The sequence below is a fragment of the Coturnix japonica genome, unplaced genomic scaffold, assembly GCF_054131305.1.
Source record: "Coturnix japonica strain WE unplaced genomic scaffold, WE-NBRP24 Scf045, whole genome shotgun sequence".
Classification (NCBI taxonomy): domain Eukaryota; kingdom Metazoa; phylum Chordata; class Aves; order Galliformes; family Phasianidae; genus Coturnix; species Coturnix japonica.
Window position 1 is genome coordinate 1,152,886 of NW_028188948.1, and position 18,266 is coordinate 1,171,151.

At 46.1% G+C, this 18,266-nt stretch overlaps 2 protein-coding genes and 1 long non-coding RNA gene across 4 annotated transcripts in view; 2 read left to right on the forward strand and 1 right to left on the reverse strand.

The window, feature by feature from the left end:
* Positions 1-3,583, forward strand: part of LOC146752440 (obscurin-like) — a 35,430-nt gene extending 31,847 nt beyond the window's left edge. For both annotated transcript variants that reach the window (XM_085531903.1, XM_085531904.1), the window contains one exon: positions 1,773-3,583. The gene's annotated coding sequence lies outside the window, so the exon portion shown is untranslated. The remainder of the gene's footprint in view (positions 1-1,772) is intronic.
* A 5,439-nt stretch (positions 3,584-9,022) lies between these two features.
* LOC146752441 (inositol 1,4,5-trisphosphate receptor-interacting protein-like 1) lies at positions 9,023-11,006 on the reverse strand. The gene is made up of 2 exons (XM_085531877.1): positions 10,932-11,006; positions 9,023-10,813 (listed from the first exon to the last, which is right to left on the reverse strand). The coding sequence occupies exons 1-2, from the start codon at positions 11,004-11,006 to the stop codon at positions 9,041-9,043; spliced, it is 1,848 nt and encodes a 615-aa protein (XP_085388003.1). The 3' UTR covers positions 9,023-9,040.
* Positions 11,007-11,201: 195 nt separating this feature from the next.
* Positions 11,202-14,000, forward strand: LOC146752442 (uncharacterized). Its single transcript, XR_014940622.1, has 3 exons — positions 11,202-11,267; positions 12,746-12,820; positions 13,732-14,000. It is a non-coding gene; the product is annotated as an uncharacterized LOC146752442 (long non-coding RNA).
* The last annotated feature ends 4,266 nt before the right edge of the window (positions 14,001-18,266 follow it).

The following is an 18,266-nucleotide window of genomic DNA, read 5'->3' on the forward strand; positions in this document are numbered from 1 at the left end:
GCAATAGGAAATATAGGAAAGAAGCAAAAATTGCATAAAGCAGGGATAGTCACCACCAAGACCTAGCAGTATTCTGTTGCATGCCATTGCAATGCCCCAAGGCAAAAGTGCAGGGAAGAGCAGCAGCAGAGTGGCCGGCCTTAGGCAGCAAGCAGGTAGAGACAGAGCAGGCCCAAGAGGAAGGGGCAAGTTTCAGGTAGCAGGCCCAGGAGAGTCTATCAGCATGCAGGAATCATGTTGTGAAGCACCTGATGTCATGTTTATTGGTCCCTTTTTTATCCTTCTTCTGCTAATGTGGCATTCCTGGGTACTTGGGTAAGAGCCATGTGCAGAACCCCCGAGATGGCATCTCCCTTGAGAAAAGACTGCTTCCCAGCCACTAAGCTGTGGCTTATCTCTTTCTCTATCACTGCCCTCAGACTGCAAATCTTCACACAAAATATTTCATCAGCTCTGACCGTGATTTGCCTGGACTTGTCCATATGTGTCCCTAGGTTGGATATTAGGAAACATTTCTTTACAGAAAGGTTGTTAAATACTGGAATAGGCTCCCCAGGGAGGTGGTTGAATCGCCATCCCTGGATGTGTTTAAGAGCCATTTGGATGTGGTGCTCAGGGATATGATTTAGCAGAGGGTTGTTAGGGTTAGGGTACTATGGTTAGGCTGCTGTTGGACTTGATCTTCAAGATATTTTCCAACCTGGGTAATTCTATGATTCTATGATTTAGACAAAGGATTTCTCAACCCTTGAACAGGACTTGTCCATCTGTGTCCTCAGCAAACTTTGAGACAATGGTGTGAAAGAATAATCTCTTACACTGTTTTATAGAGATCCTCAGATGAAACAATAACAGAAATGTATTAGTAGTCTTTGTGTTTAGTTATCCCTCAAGGCAGCCCTATGACTCCCTCATAGCAGCTCCTCATGTCAGAATGCAGCTCCATGGCAGCCTAAAGCTCCCCATGGCATCCCTACAGCTCCTCATGGCACCCTGCAGCTCCTCACAGAGAGTGGAGGGGTAGCACTGAGCTCTGCTCTCTGACAGCCACAGGGTCTGAGGGAACACATGGAGCTGTGTCAGGGAGGGCAGGTGGGGGTGAGGGAAAGGCTGTGCCCCAGAGGGCGGTGGGCATGGCACAGCTTCCAGGGCAGCAGGCACAGCCCCGGGCTGCCGGAGCTCAGGGAGTGTTGGGACACCACTCTGACACCAGGTCTGGGTGGTGCTGTGTGATCCCTGTGGGTCCCTTCCAACTTGGAACCTTCTATGTCCTATGGTGACCCCACCACGCAGCTCCCCACGGTCCTGGCACAGTGGCTCTCTGTAGCACCTGCCCCTCAAAAAAGCTTTCCCAAATCTCTGATATTTTCATGGAAAGAAACCCACGCAGTTCTCAAGCACCTCTGTAACACGTTCCTCCTTATGCTGTTCTATCAGCCAGCTGCAGAAATCCCAGCTGCTGCGGATGCCTGTGCCAAACGGTGACCATGCCAGTGATTGTAATCTGGAGTTTGGGCTGTGTTCTAGTCTTGCTTATTTTGCACTGAATACATGAAGGTATAGTCTGCTTCTGTCTTAATTAACATCAGGAAATTTACACTGTTCCCTTTTCACAAAAGGAGAAAGAGAATCACTTTTACCTAAGGTAAATTAGCATGACTTCAGTGAAGCTAATTAAGTTATCCCTAAATTATGTGCAGAAATCAAGGGAAGCGCTTTGTTCTCCCTAGAAGGCTGTCTGTAAAAACACACTGCTTTTTCTCTTTTCTTAGGCTTTCTGCAAAATTACTCCTGGGGAGCCCAAATGCCTCCAACTGCCAGGAGACAACCAGCACTGACAGCTCCTGCAGCACTGAAGGCAGCCATGCAGCCATGCAGAAATGCAGCCATGCAGAAATGCAGCACTGCTCCTTGGCCACTTTGTGTGAAGTGCTCAGGCACTGCCCCCGTCAAACACAGCTCTGTCTATGAGCTCAGCAGCCAGTGATGAAACTCTGGGAAGAGAAGCTGCCTAAGATCCCTTTTATATTCTTGGCAATCGTATTTTGAATGTATGAATTTTCACTCAGTCAAAAGCACCGATACACGCTGCAGGTGTGTATCACAAACAGGTTGCTGTTTGTCTCCCAAACAGAAGGTTGTGTTGAGTTATGGAAGTAAAAAATACGTATATGGTACTGTATCCGGTTCTTGAGTACTGTATCCAGTTCTGGGCTGCCAGTACAAAACAGACAGGGATCGTCTGGAAAGAGTCCAGCTGAGGGCCACAAACATGATAAAGGGCCTGGAACATCTCTCCTATGAGGAAATGGGTGACCTGGGTCTGTGCAGCCTTGAGAAAAGAAGACTCAGAGGGGATCTGATTAATGTTTATAAGCATTTAAGTGTGGGAGATAAAGGCACATGGCCACCATCTTTTCATTTGTCTGTGTGGACAGGACAAGGGGAAATGGCCACAAACTGGAGCATAGGAAGTTCCACACCAATATACAAAGGAACTTCTTCACAGTGAGGGTGATGGAGCACTGGAACAGGCTGCCCAGGGGAGTTGTGGAGTCTCATTCTCTGGAGATATTCAAGACCCATCTGGATGCCAACCTGTGCAGCCTGATGTAGAGTGCCTGCTTTGCAGGGGAGCTGGATTTGATGAGCTCTGCAGGTCCCTTCCAACCCCTACAATTCTGTCATTCTGTGACATCTGAAAATGGGGAAGGGGCTTACCAAAATGAAATAACGATTGCATCTTAGGGATGTAGTTGCTGGCTGATACAGCTAGAACACTTGTCATGATAATTCTACACACAATTCTACAAGTTAATTTTGCTCGTTGCTGTTCAGCATAAGTCTGGGAAGCGACCCATTTAAAAAAGATTCTGTGCCAAATGAAATAACCCTCCTTGGAATTGCAGCTGCTCTTTGAGAGTGTGACGTGAGTGGCATGGTGAGGGCTGCAGCAGGGCCGGAGCTGCTCTTGCAGGACCTGGGGCTGCCCCTGGGGGGTGTTGGAACCCTGGGTCTATTCACCTTAATTACTCCATCCTAACCACAATACAGTAAGACACAAACCAATGGCAGACACTGTTCCATACCTTGTTTGTTCTGGGTACGTATAATGACAGGACAATACAAAGGGAAAGTCAGTTAAAAAATGAGGGAACAGAGTAAGAAGAAGTGGCACAAGAAACACTGCAATGGGGAGAAATCTTTACAATAAGCAGTTTAAAAGGACATGAAAATAAAAAAAAAAAATGTCCCCATCAGCAGAGTATAAATCACAAGTCAGCCACTTTAACTCCAGGAACTGCTTAAATTGAAGTATATGTTTGAAAAGAGTTGTGAATCCTTGAAAAAAATGAGTTTACTGAGAGTACATGCATTAAATAGTTGGCAAGAGACTGCTTAATGTGTTACACTTATAACCATAATTGCACATAATTCTGTAATTAATTTCATTGCACGTGTGACACTATACATGCCAAACATAAGTGCTTGTGTGCAGATGCACACTGCTTATAACGTGGTCATTAATTCCCCCACTGTTGACAATCAGCTCATGGAAATAAACTGCCAAATCCCAGTAGGACTCCAATGTGTCAGATGTGTTCCTTTCTTACTGCAGATCATATCCTGTGCTGAGTGCTGTGCTTCTGAGCAAGCAGAAAACAAAATTCTCATGAATTGAATGGTGTCACTTACTTCACAGCTAATTACACGTGGTTTTGTTCTGCTCTGGGTTAAGTGATCTGTTTGCAAAATTTATAATAGGAAGAAAAAAAGAAAGAAGAACATGGCTATTCCATAGAAGTCTGTAGTCCTGTGAACAGGATCCTGGCTCATCTAAGCCAGGGCTTGGTGACTTGTATTTACAAATGAGGGTGGTACCGCCTGTTGGTTTAGGACCCTTCACCAGTCTCTGGGTGTCTGTTGTTTCCTGCATTTGGCGGAGCCTTGCAGCCGGAGCTCCAGGCTGGTGCCTTCCAGTGCCAAGCAGTGCAACTACAATGGGGGGCAAGTGGGAAGCCAGTCATCATGGTAACACTGGAGCACTTCTGACATCCTCCTCTCCAGATCCTCCTCTCAGGCATGTTAAACTTGACTCTGTGCTTATCTCAGGTCACTGTGCTTAGCGAAGGCCTTTACCAAAACAGTGTTGGAAATGTCAGTGAAGCAGCTCCTCAAACTGTTTGTATCCTGTTCCCCTTCTGCAATCTGGTCAGCCTCCACATGTGAGGCTTTGCTGCTGCTGCTCAGAGAATCACCAATGTGGGTTCCTCTGTGGGCAAACCAGTCAAAGCCCCTTGCATTATGCATCTATCCAGTGCACCCTCAATAATTTTGCACATGACAGCAAGTTGTTAGGAAGTGCTGATCTGCCTTAGGGTAAACAGGCCCCACAGAGAGACCAGGACAGGCTGATCAATAGGCTGGGGCCAATGGGATGAGGTTCAACAAGAGCAAGTGCTGGGGTCACCACCCCTGAGTGAAAAATCTTACATGCTTGGAAGAGGCAGAACACAGCAAAGACCCATTCCATCTTTATTCTTGCAATCTGAGCTGTATTTTTCCTTATTGAAGAATCCACCTTTGCTGGATTAGGACTTTTCCTGAAGTCATTCTCTGAACTGCATAAAGGATGAGCCAATGTCTAAATCCATACTGCTAGCACAGGAAAAGCAGCAGTGCTAAATAAACACGGGAATATATTTCCACAGGCTGGAAATTCTGGGCAAAATCAGTGGATAGAAAACTAAAAAAGGTGAGACTAAAAAGGAAGGGAAATAAAAACATTCCATCCAAAAATGACATTTCACTGTCACCATTACTAGAGATATATTCTTGGGTGCTCTGCTTTATATATGAATCTTACTTTGATGTTAAAAGAATATCATAAAGGCAAGTATGAGACTCGGCTACCAACTAAGAGATTTCTTTGGCATTCGCCCACCAGGATCCGGCTCTGTCTGCATTCAGAGGCTGCAAGGCAGAGAACATGCAATGGTCCAGCCAGGGAAATCCCCCCGAGCACAGTGCCTCATGGACAGCCTCCCGTTCCACTCCTGCACGCTCCAGGCCCTGCAGGCACCCCCCAGAGTAAATGAATGAGCTCAGGAAGCCAGTGTGATGGTGGCAAGGCTGGGTGGTTGGTTACAAGTGCAGGCAGAAACTGGCAGCACTGCCCACTGACTCTGTCAGTGTCTCTTTGCTAAGTCCTTTGTTGTCAGTTTCTCTCATCCGCTTGTGGATGGACTCCTGTTCTGGGATTAAGAGGTATGAAGCCAAGCGGCATGTTGCATTTCATTCTTAAGGAGCATTTGTTGGGGTGAAAGCAGCAGAAGCAGAGATCCAGGCACCCTCTGTGCAGCCAGAACTGAGCTCCAAACCTGTAGGGCCATCCCCAACCTTGGGACTCTGGAAGCACTCAGCTGGCCACTGTCTTCTCCCCTCCCCATCCACATTAATGACTCCAGCAAGAAGCTGCTCCTCCCTGATCTCGCTAAACATCAAGTCATGACTCGGGGAACAAAAGAACCACAAGGAACACTTCAAAACTTCGAACAAAAGATGAAAGCTCCAACAAGGTCAACCCAACCAGGTGTTGCTGTTTACCATGATGGCCTCATAATCCTCCAGATGAAAGTGGCCCTTTGCCACCCTTCAGGCAGTGAGACAGGGAGAGCAGCCGACATGATAAAAATGCTGTGATACATCCCTTTCATCAGCACTCCAAACAGTAAGTATGCAAAAATTATGGTTTGCATACAGCAATTTCTCTTTGCTTACACCATGCATTTCACTTAACTACAACCTATCCCACCGGGCAAACACATACAGAAATCCAGGAGCGCATTCACTGACTCCCATTTAAAGCTTGATTCAAACCAAAGAATGATCATTTAAAAGAGAGATGAAGGTTTCCAGCAAATGAAACTCACCATAGCAAATAAGGGGCCAAATACTGTCGTGAACACAACACAAAATCATGGGTGCTCTGATCTATTATTTTGGTGTTTCCTTGCTTGAAACCCTATAGGCAATCAGCACTGCATGGCAATGCTCCTATAACACAAAGCCTCTTCCTTTCATCTTTGCGGTGCCACCAGCGATGGAATTAGATGATCATTGTGGTACTGTTCAGCCCCAGCCATCCTATGAGTCTATGATGATGATTCTGTGATTCTCTAACTGCTCCTCAGTGATGCTACAGCAATGCAGCATCCCAAAGATCAGCATGGAAAGGAGCAGTGAGAGCACAGCAAAAAGCCTCCAGGTAACAGCAGGGACAGGAAATGCTGAATGGGACTCTCTCTTCTAAATGGTCCGAGACAATAGCTGTTAGAAGGCTTAGCACCAGGTCAGGTTTGATAGGAGGAACTGCAGCTCACTATCATATGAAATTTCTCCTCGTTCTGGTTGCAAATTGCTGGAAGGCAATTCATCTTATCTACCACCTGCTTTCAGCTATACCTTGGCAAGTCCCTGTCCATGTGGGATTGCTCTGTCCTTGCTACCTGCAGGCAGAACCCAGAGATATGTTCCATCTGCACAGGTAATAATCAGGTGGCAGGAGATGTGCAAGCCTCATCCACCTTTAGCACAAGGATTTACAAATCCTTCAGGAGCCCATGGACACAGAAGGGCAGAAAGTGCCATTTTTAACAGCAAACCTGTGCCAACCTCCCACTGATCTCAGAGTTCTGTAGTACGTTGGGGTGCTAAGTTGTCTTTGCGAGGATTTATGAGTGCATACAGTAGTTCTGAGTAGATGGAGTGTTCTAGAATAGCTGAGTTAGGCCTGTAGGTTAAGAGTTAGTGGGCTGCGGGTTTAGGTAGGTGTGTGTATAGGTTCTCTCGCATGCATCGGGTTTTGCGTAGCGGGTGTACGTGTCTGCGCGGGATTTAGGATGGCATATAAGGTGTGTGACAGAGCAATATATTGAGAGAAGACATGATGGCATCCATGTTTGTGTCTCTCTCCCCGGGACAGTTGAAGTCCTGGGATAAGTCAGGTTAATTGGCGAATACGTCAGTAGTACCTCTCAGATTACTTTCAAGAAGCTGAATTTTTTACCTAATCCTCTCTCTAAAGTGGATTTTTCATCTCTCTTATTTACTGATAAACTTCCAGGGCTAAGCATCTACAGCACAAAACAGACCTGTGTAGTTCATCACCACGCTATATTTTTGGTCCAACATGATGAAAAAATGGAGCAGACATTTAGAAAGATGACAAGAAGATCCAGAGCAGAGCAGTTATAGTCATTGATGATTATATCAAAATATTGTTGAAGGAATATTAAAACCCCTGCTTCAGGGTATAAAATAATATATACATTTTTGTCAAACAGGTGGACAGAGTAATATATGTTTGTCCACTGTGCTGCATTTATATACCCTTCTGAAAGGTCTATCATTTTTATATATGTAAAGGTATATTATTTCTATATAATACTGCTATCGATGGACATGAGATCTGGTCCTAATGAACTATACAGGCCTTTATGCACCATTTGTACTCGTAAAGCATCTACCAGGATACGACCCCAAACAGGACACCCAGGGCAACACCAGCAGTATTTGGTTAAGAGCACATGAAAAGAAGCATATTGCAACAATAATCAGACAGCGATTTATGTCACCCATCATACAATCATGAAATGGCCGGGGTTGCAAAGGTCCACAGTGCTCATCCAGTCCCAACCCCCTGCTGTGTGCAGGGTCACCAACCAGCAGCCCAGGCTGCCCAGAGCCACATCCAGCCTGGCCTTGAATGCCTGCAGGGATGGGGCATCCACAGCCTCCTTGGGCAACCCGTTCCAGTGCGTCACCAGCCTCTGAGTGAAAAACTTCCTCCTAAGATCCAACCTAAACTTTCCCTGTCTGAATTTAAAGCCATTCCCCCTTGTCCTATCACTGCCCACCCTCACAATGTCATGGTTTTGTACATTTTTCTATTGGTATTCCACATCATAACATCATATAGAGCACAGAGAACAAGTACATGTCCCAGAGGGTCTCACAGTCAGAGAGGGAAACACATCACGGAAGTGATGCTGTCTCTCTCTCAAACTGCCTGGTAGCGAGTCTGGGTGTGCTTCCAAGCCGTGGCACCTTCAGTTTCAAAGTAGGCTTCTCGGTCTTCGGAAAACCTCTCTCTCTCTTTCCCTTTTATTTTACTTGGCTTATTAGCCTCAATTTCCATTAGATTGTAATTAGTAAAATAATAAGTTTTCCTCCTTAGATCGTTGCCACTTCTCTGTTTGTTTCCTTGAGTCCAGCTCCCATCTCCCTACCCCTTTCTTATTTTCCCTTCCTATACGCTGGGAGCCAGGGGGAACAGGAGCCTACTGCCCCTCCCCGTCACAGACATAGATTGATCTAGATAACACCGTGACACAGCAATTCCTCCTCTGTATACGCTCCCTTCAAGTACTGCAAGGCCACAACGAGATCTCCCCAGAGCCTTCTCTAAGCTAAACAAGCCCAGTTCCCTCAACCATTTCTCACAGGAGAGCTGCTCCAGCACCCTGACCATCTTAGTGGCCTCTATATTCTTTCAATATACGTACACACGACGGCGAGATTGAGACACAACAGGATATATAGTTTATAAGAGTTTATTAAAAGTTGTTGTTGTTTAGGGAAATGGGGAAGGGAAGTCGGGTGATAGAAAAGAGATAGGAAATAAAAGCAAAGAGTCTTTGTAGAAAGCAAGAGAGAATTAGTCACCACTGGGTTTCCAGCATGACTCGTAGTTCAGATGTTGATCTTCAGTAGAGATGGTCGTCAGAGGGAGCAGGGAAGCATCTGTTTGCATCTTGCCTTCACAAGATACAATGGTTCCATCCCCAGATCTCCCATACCAAGATGGAGTCATTTGGTCACAGGCCGGATCTTCCACTGGTAAGCTCTCTCCAACGTGACACTGACTGCCACAAGGAAACAGCCACCTCTGGCCTCCTAAATAGGTCTCAGAGTCTTATTGCTCACAGGATGTGAGCTTGCAGCCAAAACAAGAGAAGGGTTCGGACAAAGGTCTCTCTCAGCGTCCGAACAGCAGCAGTCTGATGTAGCGATCTCTCAGCTCCCTGAACTCACGCAGCGCTATGGAGTGGGCGTCCGGGTCCTCCTCCAGGTGCTGGAAGAGGTTGAGCGGCTTGGCGGATCGGAAGGACTGCGGCAGGACAATCGTGCTGTGCACCGACTTGCTGCCAAGGAAGAAGTGGTTCAGGCATTTCTCATCCAGGCAGAAGCGCAGGTACCGCAGGAGATTCTCCATCCGATTCAGGAAATACTTCCTGCGCCACTTCTTCAAAGGGATGATGACCAAACTGTGGAGGACAAGAGTCTTGATGACATAGGTGGAAAAGCCCATGCCCACTAAGATGCTGGCAAGCAACGTCAGGCAGTGCAGGTGGGAGCTGTCCTGTCCGGTACTCCTGGCCGTGTGCTGGAAGAACTTCTTTTCTGCCACAGCACAGCTCTGTGGCCATGTTGTGCTGGGCGTAAAGCCGGCGTCTGTGTTCTGGCTGGTCAGGTAGATGTCCGAGTATTCTTGCTGCACCCCGAACAGCAGCTCGACGAGGACTTTTTCCCCGCTGTAGGCTTCTGTCAGCTGGAGCTTGCAGGAGCGTCTGGAAGGCAGCACCTTCAGGCTGTAGGCGTGCGCGTGGTGGGTGGTCTTCCAGATTGCTGCCACCTGGACGGTGAACCAGGTGACAGTTCTCTCCACATCCAGGTAGGAGTCAGTGCAGAGAGTCTGTAGCAGGCTGGGGTCCTGATTTTGGCTCAGCTCTTCCTCATGGTGGTGGAGGAAGCACAGCACATTCCCCAGCTGCTTCTCCCTTTGGCACATGCACTGAAGCTCCACGCGGACGCGGGAGTTCCTTGCCAGCCCGTGCCCTTCATCTCCCAGCTCCAGGAGGAAGGTGTGCCCGGGGGGAGGCTCTATGGGCACGAGCAGGCAGTACACATTGTCCCACTCCTGGGGACTCCAGCCTTCAAAGGCACTGCCCACCCCAATGGCAGGCTGCAGCACCGGGAAGAAGCTGTTGGACCAGATGAATCTGAAGGTCTGCACGAGCTCGTTCATCAGCTCCTCCACTATAGGGCACCTGGTGGCCCTTCCTTCCACCTTTTCCAGGGCACGCCTTGTGAGAAATTTTGTCAGTGCTGAATCTTTGAAGTCTTCTTCCTCGTCATCCTCCTCTTCTTCCTGTTCCTCCTTTTCCACCAATTCCACCTGCTCCTGCTGTTCTACCTGCTCCTGCTGTCCGCCCTGTTCCACCTGCTCCTCCTGCACCTGCTGTTCCTCCTGTTCCACCTGTTCCTCCTGCACCCGTTCCTGTTCCTCCTGCACCTGCTGTTCCTCCTGTTCCACCTGTTCCTCTTCCTCCTGCACCTGCTGTTCCACCTGTTCCTCCTGATGTTCCTCCTGTTCCTCCTTTTCCACCTCTTCCTCTTCCTCTTCCTTCACTCCCGATGCCTCCTCCTTGCCACTGGAGCTGTCATTTTCACTGCTGCTTTCATCACGCTTTTTCATTTTTAGGGACTGCACCATGTTCCAAAAGAGCAACAGAATCAGTCCCATACTGAAACAGATCTTCCAGTGCTGCAGCAGAGCAAAGAGCAGAGATGACATGTCCACCCAGCTCTGCTGCTCATTCCTCTGCTCAATCTCGTGCTGCGGAGGTATCATGTGCTTTTGCAGATCAACCTCGCGCCGCTGCACGTTCTCGAGCATGAGCACATCAGTATTGACACTGACACTTAGCGCCCGCACCAACAATGCGAGAACAAACACCAAAGCCATGATCTGCAAGAGATGGGAGAGAGGGGCTCAGTGGGGCTGGGAGGGAGCGGGGCCAGGAGCCGCATGGCCCTGTGCTCAGGTAGGAGCAGTGGGTACGAGGGAGCTGGGTGGCAGCAGGGACCGAGGCCAGCGCTGGCAGGGACAGTTCCAAGCACTGCCCGTGGTGCTCCCACAGGGGCCGCTGTTTGCACCACATCCCTCGTCCAGCCCGACCTTCCCCTGCTGCTGCACTCACCATTGGCCCAGGTCAAAAATGCAGCAGCGCTGCCTGCCTGTGGCCCTAAACCCATCCCCTGCATTGTCATGCAATGCATTCCTGCTGATGTCACAAATGGGCTGCCCGACTCCACCCTTCTCAGCTGCCCAGGGTGGGCACATGGCCACTGAGCCACGGCACTGCCTCAATTTGGAGGCATATCTCTGGACAGAGCTCCTGGGGACGCTCTTTACTAAGCAGGTGGGAGCTGCCCGGGCCTTTCTTTAAAATAAAATGGGGTGGTATTTCCCATGGATGCTGTGCTCCTCATGTGCCACCCCACAGGTTATGTTCCAAACACACTGTCCCTGGAAAATCATTTGGACAGAAATGGAAAATCAAAACTACTGCTCCTGAGGAAACATAAGAATTTGCAGCATATGCAGAAACTCATTTTAGTGCTGAAATGCCACAGAGGGAACAAAGCTGAAGATCAGTGCCGGTCATGTCAAAGTCTCAGCACCTGACATCACACAGCCCTTTGCTGATTGCTCCCTCAGCCACCGGTGGTCTGAACGTCCTCTGAGCAAAAGGCCAGATGGCTCGATCCAAGCAGCTCAAAGGGGCTCTAACAATGATGATTAGGATGCCCACATGTGCAGCAGCCTCTTCAGCTGCATGGGCTCTGGCTCCTTTGGGTGAGCTTATGCTGTAGAGAAAACAGCAGGAGCAACTGCTGTCTACCCCATGTTGCAAAATCACATGTGCACGAGGCAGGAATATTTCTCAAAGGCCAACAGAGAAAGGCTTGGCTGGGAGCCTGTGGGTGTTGAACCAAGGCAGCCCTGCAGGCACAGAGTGGTCTGGTAGGTAAGGAGACAGCCCTGTAGGACAGGAGCGTGATGGCAGCTGTCAGACCAGCTGTGCTTCACCTGCATACCTTGCTGCCTGCAGCACAAGGCTCCCAGCCATGGCTGTATTGACTTCTGGGAGGTAAGGCCAGAGTCACCTCCTGAAGCCAGGGGAGATCCCAGATCAACAGGGTTGGAAGTCATTTGAACCTCACGAGATCCCCTAGACCAAATCCCCTGCTACAGCAGGTTCCCTAGTGTAGGTTTCTCCACAGAAGATAATCGCTCTTCTTCTCTGTTTCCGGTAACAAGGATATCAATAAATATTATTAACCAACAGAAGCTGTGTAACCCAGTGAAACAGGACCTATTCTTTCCTGAATCTGAATTCAGCATTCAGATTTCTGTACTTCACCAGTCTCTGGGTGTCTGTTGTTTCCTGCATTTGGCGGAGCCTTGCAGCCGGAGCTCCAGGCTGGTGCCTTCCAGTGCCAAGCAGTGCAACTACAATGGGGGGCAAGTGGGAAGCCAGTCATCATGGTAACACTGGAGCACTTCTGACATCCTCCTCTCCAGATCCTCCTCTCAGGCATGTTAAACTTGACTCTGTGCTTATCTCAGGTCACTGTGCTTAGCGAAGGCCTTTACCAAAACAGTGTTGGAAATGTCAGTGAAGCAGCTCCTCAAACTGTTTGTATCCTGTTCCCCTTCTGCAATCTGGTCAGCCTCCACATGTGAGGCTTTGCTGCTGCTGCTCAGAGAATCACCAATGTGGGTTCCTCTGTAGGCAAACCAGTCAAAGCCCCTTGCATTATGCATCTATCCAGTGCACCCTCAATAATTTTGCACATGACAATATACTTCCAATCTCTACTTTTTGCATTTCAGGTAAACAACTAAACTGAATACTCATTAACAACCAAGAAATAAATCCGGACAAGCACTTGAACTGCACACTCACAGGTGAGCAGTCACCACAGTGTGAATGCAGACTGTGTGCACAACTGAGACAAATGTAGTTTGCAGCCCTGGAAGGAGGATGCTCTCCACTGGTTCCCATCATTTATTGCTCAATTTCCCTCAAGTGAGACAACGGAGAGAAAATCAGCTCTGTATGCAGAAACCAGGAGCTGTCTATTAATGTGCTTGATTTTCACTAACCTGAAAATCATGCTTATCTTGTTCAAGTTTTTATGCAGGTCTTACTTCATATTTTTGAAAGAAATCTTTCTATGAAGTCACAAAAAACCTGTGATTTTTTGTCAGAAGTACTTTTCTAAACAAAACAGTGATGACGTATTTCCAGTTCTTCTCCAGTCAGTTCACACATGGCCTAGTGCATCCCCTCCAGTGGTGCACTCCCCATGTGAGACAGAAATGCGATGAGAAATGTCATTAAGTGTCATTGTGTTGTTATAAACTGTGAGGTCTGGAGGCTGCCACGTGGAAGCACCTCTGATTGGGAGTGAGACACTGAAGGAAGCTCTCATTTTGAAGGGCTTTTATCCAGTTACAGTGGGCTCATAGTTTCTCTGATGATGAAAATATAATTGAGGAAGGTGCTCCTGTCAGCAAGACTGATGCTAAAGTGCTCCCAAGCTTGGAAAGTGTTTTATTGTTTTTCTGTTGTTATTGTAGCTTTAAAAGACAAGAACGGGAGAGATGGCCAGCAATTCTTTTTGTTGAGTTTGAACTTGTTCTTGGTTGTGGCTGAGGCTCCTTCTTAACAGTTCGGGTTTAGTTCTAACAATGAAACTTTTAAATAATAGACATTTTTCAAACCATTCACAGCGCAGGCTGAGTTCAACTCCCTGGGAAGCCGTCTGTGCAAAATCATGTGTGAAGGAATACTAAAAGTAAGTTTGCTTTTCCAGGCAGAATGTACTGCATAAAGCAGTCTTTAAAGCAGCCCATGCCTATGAGATCACACAAGTCATCTCAGCCTCATGCAGAAAGCACACAGTGAGGGCACGGGGCAGTCTGACCTCTACGCCTTTGGAAATTGAAAGGATTCACTGAACTTCTCCTCCAGAGAAAAGAGAGCTGTTGTTCCTTTTAAAGACCTATTTTATTTCTGAACCACAACACATCAGACCACGACCCAGCATCTGCCTTAAGATATCAAAAATAGTTTTCTTTTCAATGCTGTGTGAAATTTCAGGTTTTCTTTTTCTCATTCTAAGTGTGTAAATGCAGCACTGGCTGCTGACTGCCCGTGCTATGCTAACTTGTTTCAGAGATAATAGAGGTTTCTTCCATGAACACTGAATCTTATTTGCTGACTATTTCCAGTGGAGCACTCAGGAATATTTCTTTTAGTTTTCTTAAAAAGATAATCAAGAATATACAGATGTGCTCACAGTCTAAGTTGAGTTTGTCTCTATACTGACATCTTAATGCCCTTTTTTCCTGAAATCATGTTTCTTTTGACACCTGTCTGAGAACTGATCAGGGATGAGGGGAAGTCAGAGTTGCACCATGGTGATGCCACAGTTTTCCCTCACATTAACGCTGCACGGGAGAGTTGGTGGAGACAACTGCGGGGTGCTGAGCTGGGAGGAGGAGGAGGGGGAAACGGCACCTGCTGAGCCTTCTGTGCGCCGGCTGTGCTGTGCTGGGGCTGCATGGACTGCAGGCACTGGCTGCTGCCTGCCTGCACGGGCTGCTGGGGGAGCATGGAGCTGAGCCCAGGCAGTGCCCCATCAGAGCAGCCAGCCCATCCCTGTGGGATCGGATGAACCTTTACTGCTTTGCAGTCTCTATGGGCTGAAAACAATCCTGATATAAATAATTTATATGAGAATGTTGTGGAGACAGATTTTCAGTTGTTTTCATTCATTCTCAAAACATGAAATGGTAAATGAGATAGATTTGCTCATCTACACAACACTGCTCTCCTTCACTCTCAAGCCCAGACCAGAGAGGCAGGATGACCTTCTAAGAATCACTGTGGCCCCCCAGGACCAGCAGAGGGAATCCCTCCCAGTGCTGCCTTCTTTTATCACAACCAGAGCAATGTAATCACCGAGGTCTGCTCCTCAATCTGCATGTGGTGCTCATCTCAGTCAAAGAATGTCTGTGGAAGGTTGGCTTTGATTTTTTGTGTGGATTGCATCAATGACAGGTTGGACTCCAGACTCAGTGGGATCATTTTTCATTGCACTCCTTCCTCTGCAAATCTTCCAAAAATGTTGGTTTCTGCTGAGCTAGAGGAAGGAAGGAGTTCAGGCCTCCTTTACTTTGAACTAATTCTGAATTATTCTTCCATGAAAGTGGGTGATGAAATAAAACCTTCAGTATATGCAAAAACAAAACAAACAAAGCAACAAATGCTTCACTGTCTTTGCATCCTCTAGTTGTATATAGCTGCATCTTGAGAAAGATGAAAGGAACCCAGTGCCTGAATACCACAGTAAACACAGCAAACATTCCCTTCAGTTTGAAAATAAATTCCAAACTCATGGGAGCGGAGCATTTTTCTCAGCACGTTCCTAATTTATCGAGAGCACTAAAATCAATAAAACTACTTCTCTTCAACTTGGAAGCAGACCCAGAGCTCATGAGCATTTGTCTAATTTTAAATAAAAAAGCAAGATCACTTTTCACGTGCTTAGTTTACCCAGAAAATACTGTGTTAGCTCGATTCAATACATCTTTAGGACACCGAAGCAGTCTTCAATGTGTCTGTTTTCTAGTGGAGAAAAATGGAAATTCTTTGATCAAGAAAAAAGACCAAAGTTGCAAAAACTGACCAATAAAACCATTCCAACGTAAATCACATCATTGGATGCACTGGTAACATACATGTAAAAATCTGGGAAAGCACCATGTGAGGATCACTTTTAGGTAACATTTGTGTAATTCATAGGATGAGTTTTGCATGTATCAGCTTTCTATAAGTATTCAGTTAATTCAGGTATTCATGAGGCTTCCTACTGAAGCACGGAATTTTAAGTTAATATTGCAGGGTATTTTGAGACAGGATATTCAGAACTGAAAATCTCAAATATTTGTATCTGGGAATGGGTCCTGAAAGTCCTATATAGATTGAAACAAAAACAAATTGAAGACTGGTACATGTTTCTTTCATAAAGACACATAGTGAAATCATAGAAATAGGACTCCTCTATTCCAGACAAGACTGATTCTGTAATGGCAGAAGTTATTCAAGCCAGAGAAATATCAAGAAGAAGAATGCTAGCAGCATTTAACCAGCAGTATATAACCAGAAATCCGAGAGCAAGGAATATGGAAGTAAAGATGTGCAATATAAAGGTCTCCATCAGACTAACTCATTTAAAAATCTCACATTATTATACTTGATCTACATTCATAGAAATAGAAGGTGTCTTAGGACACATTGTTCCTGTAAGTTTTTTGTGTATCATCTTTGCATCATTCTGAGAAGTCTGTTCCCAGGCCTGCCTACTTATTTGCTTTGCTCGTTCTTCACTCTGGAATAGATGTAACCCTAATTGAAGTCTTGGGTCACCCTCTCCTAAACCTGAAGCAAATGAAGAATAGAAATATTTATTTTCTTTCAAGGTGTTGGTTCTTATACAGCATTTTGAACTCAGCGTCACAAAGAAACACAAGTATTTCATCAGGCAGTTGTTTTTTAGAACTGCCCTTGGCCTACACTGTCTGCGGTCAAGTGAGCTTCACATTCATCATTCACAGCACACAGTCATTGGTTTTCCTGGTACTTTGCAAGTGCATGGGGAGACACTGTTCCTGATCTGAGTTCACAGCCTAATGAAAGACAAAATAACAGAGACACTTGTGGCATTCAGAGTACAGGATTGAATTATGGGAGAATAACACACATCACATTCAAAAGTGTTTTCCTGGCAATGTCTGTTCAGAGGAGAATGTGAAAATTTGCTTTCACTGAATCTGAGAAGAAGAGGAAATACCATAATATATTTTCTGCAGATGAAAATGATTTTACAGTGGTTTGCAGATTTTGTGTAATTAATCTGGAAATGGGTTTAGAGTTACAGTATGTCCAGTCTGGCAAATTATGGGGCTCAGCCCTCACATGAGCCAGAATTCTTGCCTCCCCAGTGCTATAGGCTCTGTTTAGGGTTCCCACTTTGTTGTGAGAAGACTACTGAAATTTTTGTCTCTGATCTCATTCATAAGAAGCTTCTGACAGTGGGGTAGAACTGCCTGCACAGGCTAACCATGGTGTTGCCTTATTTGGCAAGGCTACAGGCAACAGATGAGTTCAAAAGAATTCAGGCAGGCAAACTCTTTGATCCCAAACCTTTCCCTCACAACAAGAGAACCCCTCATGCCAATGGGAGACCTGCTGTGCCTATCAGAGACATTTCACTGCCTTCATCTTCACATGGAGTCAATAGAAGCCAAAACTGGAGCACAGGACTTCACCACCTCTTGTAAAAGTCTCATTTTGTTATGACCCTCAGTAAATTTCTCATCTACTTCCCTCCCTTCCGTCTACTCGGCCACATCTGTATGTACCCTCTATGATCTTGGTTTGCTTTCACTGCTCCTCTGCCATTCCCCCTTTGCTCCTCACATTTGTCTAGTTCATTATTTTGCATCAAAATTACATGCATTAATCCCTCTTATTCTAAATATAATCCTATAACTGATCCTATTTGCCTTTCCTATCATAATTCATACTTCCACCAGCTGGAAAATTACTTTACAAGCAATACAGACTGACTTTCATCTGTTTTATACCAATGACCAAACACTTGCAAACTTTGTCCCAGCTGTTCCCAGTTAGTTTGATTCCCCAAAAACACAGCACAGTGGAGAGCGATGGATTCCTCTCACAAAAGCCCACTGAGTAATCAGCTCATCAGCATAAGGAATGAATGGGCAATTGATTCCCTGCCAGCCCATCTCTTCCATGTATTTCTCAACTAATAATCAAGCTTGGCACTGTTTATGCCATCAGCTATTTACATCTCCCTATTTCCGTACTCACCTCTGCACTCTGTCATTGCCTGAATGTGTTTAGATCCAGCTACTGCCTTGAATTTTCATCTTACAACTGTCTACCTGAGCAAGTTAATTCCCATTTGCCCTATGGTCTCTGCTCAACTTTCACACTTCGATTTTTTATAATGCCTATACTAATCAAGTCCTAAATGTACTGTTAGTAACTCCATTAGCCACAGAAACTGCTCATATGAAAATCTCTGAAAAACTCCCCTTGGAATCCACACTTAATCTCCTATCCATCTTCTGTTATATCGACTGTGAATCTAAAAGCCAAATAAGTAAATTAACTTCTGTTTTTCAAAAATAAAAAACAAAGCAACAACAAAGAATTAACATAGGATCCACTGTCTGAAATATGGCTGGTGCTTTCTATTTCTGATTTCAGCTAGATCTGTTATTCCAAAATGAATCTGATGAAACTGACAGTTAT

Bases quoted from the DNA above. Each gene is read 5' to 3' on its own strand.
- LOC146752441 (XM_085531877.1), bottom strand. From the start codon at position 11,006: ATGTGGTGCAAACAGCGGCCCCTGTGGGAGCACCACGGGCAGTGCTTG. The intron at 10,814-10,931 runs GTCCCTGCTGCC...CATCTCTTGCAG, and splicing joins CCCTGCCAGCGCTGGCCTCG to ATCATGGCTTTGGTGTTTGT.